The sequence below is a fragment of the Ceratosolen solmsi genome, unplaced genomic scaffold (genome assembly GCF_000503995.2).
Source record: "Ceratosolen solmsi marchali unplaced genomic scaffold, CerSol_1.0 scaffold13, whole genome shotgun sequence".
NCBI lineage: Eukaryota > Metazoa > Arthropoda > Insecta > Hymenoptera > Agaonidae > Ceratosolen > Ceratosolen solmsi.
This window is the reverse complement of record NW_011948418.1, coordinates 3,970,510-3,982,243: the sequence shown is the minus strand read 5'-3', so window position 1 is coordinate 3,982,243 and position 11,734 is coordinate 3,970,510. Positions and strand designations below refer to the sequence as shown.

General features: G+C 34.7%; 1 protein-coding gene across 1 annotated transcript in view; it reads right to left on the bottom strand.

The window, feature by feature from the left end:
* Bap170 (Brahma associated protein 170kD) overlaps positions 1-11,734 on the bottom strand; it is a 73,607-nt gene that overhangs the window by 5,461 nt on the left and 56,412 nt on the right. The window contains exons 6-13 of the mRNA XM_011496932.1: positions 10,358-10,944; positions 9,031-9,707; positions 8,050-8,263; positions 7,139-7,562; positions 3,470-3,778; positions 1,734-1,922; positions 899-1,468; positions 321-726 (exon numbers count right to left, since the gene is read on the bottom strand). Of these exons, the coding sequence (XP_011495234.1) occupies positions 321-726; positions 899-1,468; positions 1,734-1,922; positions 3,470-3,778; positions 7,139-7,562; positions 8,050-8,263; positions 9,031-9,707; positions 10,358-10,944 (3,376 nt within the window). The remainder of the gene's footprint in view (positions 1-320; positions 727-898; positions 1,469-1,733; positions 1,923-3,469; positions 3,779-7,138; positions 7,563-8,049; positions 8,264-9,030; positions 9,708-10,357; positions 10,945-11,734) is intronic.

The window sequence follows — 11,734 nt, the reverse complement described above, 5'->3', positions numbered from 1 at the left end:
ATATACAATTGCGTTATCATACAAAAAAAAGAAAAAAAAAAAAAGTAATGATTTATTGCATAGAGATCTAAATAGCAACGTTTTTGGGGAACAGTGAAATGTTTCATGTGTTTTTATTTATTTTTCATTTGAAAATAATAATGTCGAGACAAAACACTCGAATTAACGTATAACGTATAAAAATATATTAGACGCATAAATTTGCTTTCGGACGATTATCATAAATTCATCGATTATTTAATTCTATTAATATCCATTAGAATTTACGTACAACATTTCAAATTTAAAGGTTATATTACTTATGTAAATAATGTACTAACCCGACACTTGTGGCTCTTCCTTAACAATCGTCTCATCCTTCACTGATGGCTTCTGTTCCTCCTTAGTCACTCCCGTTTCTTCCAGATCCGTCTCGTCTTCTATTATATCTGCCGCCAGTGCGGCATATAAATTCGCAGCGGTTGACGAAACAGTTACCTTTTCTTCTTTCTCTTCCTCTGGCTCCTCGGACTTGATATTTGCAATTGTCGTCGTAGAATCGATGACGTTCGGATCTGGCGAACTTGTGCCGTTCGAATACTTAAGCTTTTTCGTCTTTACGGTCTCGTCCGCGTCATTGCTGTTACTTCCAGATCGCTTTATACATATCCGGGATGGGGCCTCGATCAGCGCATCCTCCGAAACCTCCACTTTGATCTTCGTATCACTCGGAGATTCTTTCAATACCTATATTGAAATTCTTACGTTAATCAACCATTTCGTAATAATTACCTTCATTAAGTAACTATTTATAACTAGGATATAATTTAATTTAATTGGCGCTACGCGTCTCATTATATTAATGCTTTGGCATTTACAAATATTTAACTCCTTCGTCACTCATCATGTAAAATCTCACCTTTTTAATGTGATTTTCTACCAAATCTTTTTTGCCCAATATTCCATTCATAATTGGTTCCTTATCCAGCTTTCGCTCAAGCAGATCCGCCAACATAATACTCTGCAATGGCTTGTCCTTAGAACTAACACTCGACGAATCCTTCGACGAGCCGTCCTCCTGAGCGTCTATGTCTAGATTGCTTGGTGCGCCATTCAGCAAAATACCCTCGAAACTCGTGAGCGAATTCTCTTCCTCGGCGCCAACGCCCGAGCAATCACGACTGCCGCCGATACCGCTCGACGATGCCAATGAGTTATTCGTTGAGTCAGAATCCTCGACTATCGGCGTACACACGTTGCGGTGCTGCTGCTGCTGCTGCTGCTGCTGCTGCTGCTGCTGTTGCTGCTGCTGCGACTGCTGAGTCTGACCTCTGACAACCATGGTTGGCTGTACCGGTCGACAGAGTCGCAATCCTCCAGCTACGTGATTTGTTTCGTTGAGCGTTGACGAGGCGATACTCGAGATCGCCATCTGCGTCTGCTGAGTGGATGCCACATGTGTGCCGTTGTCCGTCTCCATAGGGTCCACCTTTAAAACGACATAGATATGTAAAAGTTGAATTATCCACTTCATGTCGAATGCAGCCATCGCTATACATTTTTATACATGCAGGATACGTGTTTATATTAATATATATAATTGATCAATTAAGGTTGTAAATATTGCTTAATCTTGTTAATGCGTTATAAAGGATATATTTGAAACTGCTATCTTTGAATAATATTAATCGAATAAATGACAATATGATTAATCATTGAACCAAGCAACATAAATTGCCATCCCATCTGTATACCTTTTCACAATTATTGGTAACAATAACTTTAGCACCATTAAGCCTCTGCACCTTTTTGGACGCAATAATGGTTTGTTTCGGTTTCATATTTGCGAGGACTTTTGTTGGCGTGGAGCCTGATATATGTTGTTGCTGTTGCTGTTGAAGTTGCTGTTGACGTTGTTGTTGCTGTTGTTGACGTTGTGCCACCTAATATGATACATTTGTATATATTAATTTTTGAATTTTGTCAAAGACAACATTTTGTATGAAGTATTGCGCGGAACGAACACACGTTTCGAGTGACAAACCATATTTTTTATCTTATCGCGTCATTTTCAAATCATGCCATTGTTAGTTATTATTCTAATTATTATCAGTGCCAATATTACTACAACGTTAAATTTAATTTTGGGGCAGGAATTTAAAAGTACGTACATATTTTAACATTAATTTAATCAATTCGAATATTAAGCTCAATACATATATTTACATTATGATTTTAAAATCTGATGAAAAAAAAGTCTAAAGTACTGGTATAAAAAATATATATGATACTTTTAAAAACCCTTTCTAGCCAGTTATTATTCCTCAGTCTAACTTAGTAATAAAAATGAATTTTATTTAAATTATAGGGCATTATTTTTATTAAATGACATAAGTTGTAAAAGTAAAATAAAAATCAAATGTGCATAAATCAAAACAAAATAATAAAATTCGTCAAAAATCGATCAAACAAACAAAAAATGACTAACTACATTCTGCTTTTTTTACGAACAAATCATGCTTTTTATATTGAACTACGTAAAAAAAAAAAAAAAAAAAAAAAAAAAAAAAAAAAAAAAAAAAAATAAATAAATAAAAATTACAATACATCAAACAAAAACAACAGAAACATAAATAGATTAAATGTACGTGAATAAAAAGTCTCACGGCTTCCGTATCCATTGGTGCATGATGATATTTTCAAGAACGTAACACGTATACTCAAGTCATCGTGTGGTACTTATAAGATAAGTATATTAAAAAAAAAAAAAAAAACCAACACTAACGTTTAGAATTATGCCATATACAAATTAAATAATTTAATATCAATATTTAGGGATATGATTCTTCACGTGATTGTACTTTTCTGTGAATTGAACTCTATTTTTTCGATTGTATGCTTGTACACATATCGCTGACATACCAATCACACACATAGCAATCTATATTTAAAATTAAAAATTGTCTTTGGCCATGAATAGAGGATAAAAGATAAATGTAATCACTACTCTAAATCCTTTTATTATAATAAAAATAAGAAATTACAATTAAAAAAAAAATCACTATATAAACAACTCTAATAGACCTTAAAATACAAAAAAATACAAAAAAAAAAAAAAATCTAAATAATAGGACTAATAATGATATTATATGACCAAGAGTATACAAAAAATATTTGTAAGTCATATAGAAAGTTATGAAAAATAAGTGTCACAAGTATGTTGCATTTTGTAAAAATTCAATAGACATCCATAGGGATGCTTTCAACAAAATTTATAAGACATATTCCAGAATTTGTGAATAACTTGAAAATAAAGTGATAATTTATATATATATATATATATATATATATATATATATATATATATATATATATGTAAGACAATCTAATAAGAAAGATATAGTCATCTATCTAATAGAAAGAGAAAAAAATAAATAAATAAATGAGGTACATCTAGCGGTTAATTATACTTCAAAAACACAACATATACCTGATTGGCAGTTATTAGCTGGTTGGCACTGATGCTGGATGCAACGCCAGTGGCGTTTGTTATTGCTGGTACAGCGGACACACAAGAGGAGGAGGAAGTAGCGGCGGCGCCTTGCATGCACTCGCCGCTGAGCGTTACCTTGGTTGCCAGTAGGCTCTTTATGATGGAGCTGGAGGTTGCACCGGAGCGACCCTCGTCCTTCACGATCACCTGCACTGTCTGCAACTGCTGGCCGGACGACTGCGACTGGGAAGTCTGGGCACCGCTTGCCAGGAGCGCCTGACTTAAATGTGGATGAGCCACCGAGACCTGTTACAAGTTCGATCTTACATTACGACTGCGATCGTATTTCGGTACGGAAGAGCCCTCGCCAATTACTCCCTGTCATTAAATTTCATATAAAAAGACGCATTGGATGTTACGAATATCCCTGCCCCACCACGCCATGCATACATAATATAGTCGCCACGACACCTACACCTCATAGCATGGGTATGGGAGGGGTAGGGCGCAGTAGTAATCAACAGTGAGCATCCGTTACACCTGGCTTAATTAAAATATTCTTCATCTCGCTACTTAAATAACAAAAGAACCTCTACATTATTATATGGCGTAACTATGCTCTTCAAGTTAATTACTGCGGAACAGAATTTCTCCTATGGTGCTTTTACAGTACATTTATAATATTTGCATTTCTAATTTAATCGAGTCTCTTTCTTTCCTATATATAGTTGAATTTTCTTAATTGATTTACTAAAAATATTATAATACACAACAATAACAAAACAAAACAAAAAAAAAACGAAAAATATTATAATCCCCCCCCCCCCCGTTAATAATAATAGTATATTAATTATATTCATTATCAATTAATAATAGATATCGATTAAATAAAAATCTTTAGCAATAGTAAAATTTTATTTAAACTGTTTGTTATATGTAAGAACTGCATTATATAATTCCTCTCAAGTGAAACGATTGTAAATTATTTAAACAACAATTACGAGCACTGATTCTACATTACTATCAATTGAATTAGTAACTATAAAATTAATATCGAAGAACGTTATCCTTTTTTTTTTTTTTTTTTTTTTTTTTTTTTTTTTTTTTTATAAGAACCTTTTATATACATTAGACAGTCATGTGTTAAACAATTCAAAGCAAATATTTTTAGTCATTGGGCTTAAGAAAGTACAACTATTTCACCTAACGAAGTCGTCAGTAAATTTCTAGAAATCAGAATTTGTTTCGTCTTTATAATGTAATTGAAATTTAAGGACTCAATTAGAAATAACGCAGGTACTCCTTTAATTTAATTTAAACTTATAAGAAAATTTGAATGTTGTAAAATTTTGTAAATATTTTAAGTCATGAAATACCAATTTATCATTTTTTCATTATAACTTTTTAATATAATTATTAGTATACTGATTGCCAAATATAATCAAAACTTTTTTGGAGATTTGATAAAGCTATTCGTTATTTCTTATTAATTAACTTTTTCACCATCCAGACAAGATAAATAAATATAAATACTATTATTTTGATAGAATTTTTGTAGCAGAAAGTATGATAATTTTTAGATACTTTTAATTGAATTACTATGATAAATAAATTTCAATCGTCTAATTAATTTTGCCTTCGTATACTGATAATATGTAAATAAAAAATTAGTGACGTTATTATTTACATTACAGTTCCATGTAAATTTGTTTATTTTGTAAATAATTAAAACTTTTGAATATTATTAAGCATTATATATTCTGTCGACTATAAAACTGAAATAATTAATAAATATATTTTGCTTCCTTACTACTTACTGCATTTTAATTATAGAAATGACTTAAAACATAGCAAAACTGTTATGTACTAAAATATAAAATTTCGTATGCCATGCAAAGTCCCATTGAGAGAGACATTTTTTACTCTTTATTAGTCAATCTTCTTTCGAAAAAATTATTTCTAAATTATGAATTTAGATTTTTGTATTTTTCATTAATATAAAAAATATTTATGCATTCGATTAGCTAATAAAGAGTCTACTAAATTAACATATATTTCTAAATATAATAATAAAATAAATTAATAGTATATCTATTACAAATGCCGACACCAAAGAAAAATTAGGGAAATCATGTTAAAATGGAGAGAGTGAGATGGTCACGAGTTTTCTTCGCGCAATAAAAATTAATTTTCATAAAATAAAGGAGAATAATAAAATTTAATAAATAAATATCTCAACTGTAGTAACATTAAAATCTACACATGCACAGTATTAATGTTTAAAATCGTTTAAAACAGATATAATTTTAAAAATTTGAAAAAACATTTTATTTCCAATACGTGTCTTAAAATTATTCTGTGTTAATCTGAACATTGAATTTGCTGATAAATTAACGACTTGTCAGACATTGCGATAATATTTGTTAGGAATAAGCAAAAGATTTTAATGAATAATAACTTTTTACTTAATAATTTTGCTTTATTTTTTGTTTTTATATTCACGCTGTCAATAGCAATTTTCCCTTAAATTTTTTTTATTTATATTTAATTTAAATGTTTATTCGTTGTTCTTGTTGATGGTATTTGTTTTGCGTATGAAATATTTCATATTCATCGTTTCTATAGACTATTGCTTGTATTTCATTACAATACGAATAATTTATATTTTTCATTAAAAATTAAAAATTTCATTGAACATTACATCTTCATACAGCAAGCAAAAGTTGTAATATTATTATTGAAAAGCACTTATTATATCATCGCAATATTTGTAAAATACAATTAATTTTAAACAAGCTAATATTAATAACTTGTGTATTAAGAAAACAAAAGGATATCTAACGAAACTGCAACAGTTTATTACCATGCTGGATGATTAATTATGAAAGAGAAGCATATAGAAAGAGAAGAAACTTGTAAGATTGAGAAATTAATTTTTAAACGCTAGCACGCTTAATTTGTTCACAAACAATTGTTTCCAATAACAATGGTTCTGCATTCTTCTAATTATCATGTTTTCATTAATCAATGATTATGCTGTTTTATGTTTTAAATTATTATTAAAGAGGCTGAATTTTGATATTAAAATTATGATTATTATTACTGTTATTGAAAAACATATTATATGTATTATTATATGTATAATGTATTTATGTGTGTAATTATATATGTATTATTATATTATATGTAATGATTTATAGTTTATGGTAATTGAAATTTATATTTAGTGACTCGAGACTGAATACTCGCTCTCTCGTTTGTACTTTCGCCTACGTAACTTCCATTCGTCATTGAAATATCAGAGTTATTTAACGAAATCATTAAATTAAATGTAGCGTGATATAGCACGAAAACAATAATAGATAGAGAGAGATATAGATAGATAGATAGATAGAGATGGAGATAGAGAGATAGAGATAGAGATAGAGAGATAGAGAGATAGAGAGATAGAGAGAGAGAGAGAGAGAGAGAGTGAGGGAGAGAGAGAGAGAGAGAGAGAGAGAGAGCATGACACTAAACAATTAATTTGTATGTGTTGTATGAGGGCGCGCGCGCGCGCGCGTGTATGAATAAATGATTATAAAATCACGAGAATCATGTCAGAATCATGTCAGAATCATGTCAGAATCAATGGCCGTTTATGAGCGAGACTCGGAGAGAACCCACCTGACTCTTGGGCTCGATTGGGACGTTGCTCGTGACCGGGCTCGGAGCATTTAATGGACTATTCATGGGACTAGCTTGTGCGGCTTTCGCCGGGGCGGACAATTGGGCTTTGAGGATTGGGGAGGACGGCGACGCTTGTGTCGGTGCGCTATCGTTACGCTGTTGTTGTAGTGCTTGTTGCTGCACCTTAGCTGCTGTTGTGCCGTTGCCACCGCCAACGCCGCTTACGACGGTGATGATGTTGCTGCCGCTAACACTGCCTCCGCTACTGCTGACTACTTGGCTCGGGTTAGCCCCGGCAACGGTTTGACTCGGGTGCGCTACTTGACCGGGACTCGCGCGCACTCTAATGCCCTCGTAGTATAAGCTCCCGTTGCTCTCGCCCTTTAAAGGGTTCGGTCCAATCGTTCCTCCGAATACGGATCTGAAAATGGCCGTTCATTCGTCAAATTTCATTTGGAATTATTGATCAACTAACTATAATAATAACAGGAGACAAAACCTCGAAACTATATCCATTAATTGACAAACATGAATTATACTTATAAGAAATATAATGATATTATATAATATGAATATAATTAATTATATGAAACACAAAGATGAATTATAAATAAATTAAACGGGTCGTTGATGAGAAATGTTTCAATGCCAATTATTTAACTATTTTTTTTTTTTTTTTTTTTTTTTTTTTTTTTGATAAACTTCATTTTATAAGCAAAATTTTAAGCGTATATGATACTAAGCTGATTACGTATACATTAGATATACTTTCGAGTGAAATAAGTAAAACAAGTGTTTTTCATCGTCCGAGTGATGCTACAAAATATGTCGATAATAATGTTTAGATTTATAATTGAATATACCAAGATAAGGAATATCGTGAAAAGGGAAAAAGTTATTGCAAATACCTGACGCAACGAGGGAAATGAAGAGGTGCTATAACGCCTCTCCTACCAATTTTTGTGCAACATCCCAGGTACTTTTTGTACAATTCTTCTTGCTCAATTTTTATACCAGGGCAGAGTTCGAAAGTAGCTCTGAGCCATCCTAGAGCAAATTGCTCATTTTCCTGGATAATTTGCTGATGGGCGTGCTGTTGTTGTAACGAATTCGCTGCTGCTTCTGTAAAATAACCATAAGCATAATGCCATCAATACATATGCTGATGAATTACGTTTTCAATGTAATCATTAACATTAAATTCTAGTTTGATAATAGTTACGTGCATTATTGTTTAATTATTGATAACCGAGTAGCAAATGTGTTAGCTAAAGCGTAAATATATATATATATATATATATATATATATATATATATATTTTATAAAAATTTATATGCAATGAGGTATATTCAAATGTCTCGGAATAAATTCCATTACTTAAGGTATGTTTGAAGAACGATCCCATTGTATCTCTTCTACCTATTTGGCTCTTAATGATAATTGATATTCAAATAAGAATTAGTGAATTCTTCGTATTTAGAAAATATGCTTCGTTAAAATTGAATTTATTGCCAACGCTAAAAGCCACGTATTTTATGTAAATCACTAATAATAATAAAAACAAAATGTCTACTAAGAATATGAAAAAATCTCCAATATAATAAGAATAACCACTTATCGACGAATCGAAATATAAAGTTTACAATGCGCTGACAATACATTCGGTGTTCCGAATTGAACTAAAGAAAGAAAAAAAAAGGAAACAAAAAAAGAATGAAAAAAAAAAAAAAAAAAAAATCATCCTACATGCAAGAGAAAGTTAAAACGTGTTTCGACTCGCAGCTGAACAGACCAATCAGGTCAAACCTACATCCAAGGCACAATTATCAATCGTTACTCAAGACAGCCTCCTCCTGGCGCAAAGTCCGCTAAATGTCGAATTACTTACTCGCGGCGGCACTCTTAGGTGTACTAGGCCTCGGCGAGCTCCCACCACCCGACATCGCTTTGGACGGCGCCGATTGCACCTGCTGTTGGATCTGCTGCTGACTCTGTGGCGGCTGTTGCACCTGCAGCTGCACCTGCACCTGCTGGGGCTGGCTGACGGGGGTGCTGACCATGGTGATAGTGTTGCCGCTGCCGTTCATGCCGCCGGCGTTGGCGATAACGCTGCCGCTCATCGTCGGCAACGTCGCCCCGGACACGCTCACGCTCGTTGCCGTGGGCGCGCCCGTCGACGGAGCCGCGCTCGCGTGATGCACCGCGCTCGAGCTTATTATACCGGGGGAGGAGGACTGTTGCGGCGAGGACGATGAGGAGGTGGAAGAGGCTGAGGCCGCCTGCACGAGCGTCTGTTGCTGGCTCTGCTGTTGGCTCTGCTGCTGGCCCTGTGGCGTCTGCTGCGACTGCCCCGCGGGAATGGAAGAGACGGTCTCGACGACCCGCATGAGTATGCAAGCCTTGGGCCCGTAGCTCTGGGCCTCGACGGTCACGAGGGCGACGAGGGTGTCGATGGCGCCGCGTACCCGCGCCACACTCGAGCACGGCCGCTCGCCGAGGGACGTAAGCGCGTAGAGGCACTCGAGCGTGTAGACGAGCAAGGCTATGTCGCTCAGCGCCAAGAACCTATTAACAAATTGTTACGATTGTTGGATTACCATATTGTTGCATCTGCTGCATAAATTTTACACGCTCGTGTAATGCGCTTTACTGGCAATCGATATCCAGCTAACGGTCTTCGAATTACACGGGCCTTTGAATTTTCAAATCAGCCCGACTTTCTCAACGAAGCTGCTTTGCTTTCCCTATTGTAACCTTATTCTTTTACATACTATTTATTTATTCAATTATTAAATTCAACAAATTTCACTTCTATATTGACAATTGAATTTGTAAAACGTTGTATGTAAGGCTAAGATACGCGACAGTTACTTTATAAAAAAAATGTTCTTTTATTTTTTAATATTTTCTTAACATGTATTCACTGTATGTATTTTAAAATAATTTTGTACAATACATTTAATTAACGATTTTTCTCTTCTATAAATATATCAATCTGAGCAATACAAGTACACGTCTTTGAGTTACTGGATATTGGAAAAACTTTTTGTTTAATTTTATTTAATAATTTTTTTTCAACGATAAATCGTACTTCGAACAGTTTTGGATGTTAAACAGATTGGTAAAGCTCGTGAAAGGCATAATAGCAAAAAGGGAATGATCGAGGAATGAATTTTCTAGAGAGAAAAAAGTGGACGCGAAGGTTGTTCTCGCACCTGCAGATGAGCTCGTAGACGCTGTCATCGAGGCCGAGGGTGAGCGTTTCCTCGTTGAGGTCCTGCTGGCTGACCTTATTCAGTATTTCGAGGCAGCTGATGACGATGAACCTGTCTTGGGAGTCGATGCCGCGAGCGACGCACGATAACATGACACTGGTTAGCCTCTCGCCGGCATCTTTCAACACGATCTCGTTGGCGATATTGCCGAGGGTGTCGAAGCCGAGCTGATGGAGATTACTCCAGCTCGCCCTCACGCACAAGAGAACGAAACGCAGGAAGCAGCGATTACGTCCGAGTATCGCCGCGTTCTCGGGGGTAAAACTGAGGTTGCGTAGTATCGAAGCGATCTGTAATACGCGCTGGCCGTAAGGATCCTGAGTGCCGAGGGTTCGGCCCACGCAAAACAGCTCCGTATCATCGTCCTCGAACTTTATCGAGTTTTGATTCTGATCCTTGTACGTTGACGAGCCGCAAGATGACGAGGAGATGTCGTCGATGAAGTTCACCGAATGTCCGCCAGAGGTACCGAGCCGCTCCTCGAGAATCTCGATGCCGTTCTCCAGCCTGTCGCAGCCCAGCAGACCCTGAAAAGTATTTTCAATTCTTAATATTCGATTGTCATTCAATAGCGATAATTTAACAATACAACGCTACTGCCTTACTTCTAACTTCTGTAACCGCGCAATTTTTCCCGGCATTTATTTTTTTAAACGGTATGTTAAATGCTTGTATGCTCCCTTCGATTAAGCGCTGAATAATAAAATTCAAATAATCACTGTAACATTGAAAAATGTCGTAATCTTTGTAAATGAGTATGGATAATGAGATGAAAACAACAGTATTCGCAAATTGATGTATAAATTTCGCTTATAAATGCTTATGCAATTACGTTTGCAGAAGCATTTTCCCACATACTTTTTTGTTTGTTTGTTTGTTTGTTTGTTTGTTTTGTTTGTTTGTTTGTTTGTTTTTTTTTTTTTTGGTGTTTTCTATTTGTTTTATATTCCTTACTGACATTCCTTGTGATGTTGGTTAAGGATTTAAATCCGTTTCACCGATGTCATAATAAAATCAGACTGACTCAAAATCATACGCAAACTTCCAAGCCATTTTTACACAGACATGAGGCATTTTATCGCTTTATGATGGTTGTTGACTAGATTATAATAATTTCCATTGCTGACAATCGAGAGTGAACGAGAGGAGCAATAAACGCGAGACACGAAGTCGAACTGAATGTTATTATATTTGCAAACGACATAAAGCAATAATCATTCTATTTTGAAAGTATGTGAGGGCGATTGTGCTTAATAAAGCTAATTTTTTGGTCAAATGGCTTTTGACATTGACGTGTTAAAGATGAATCTCGGCATT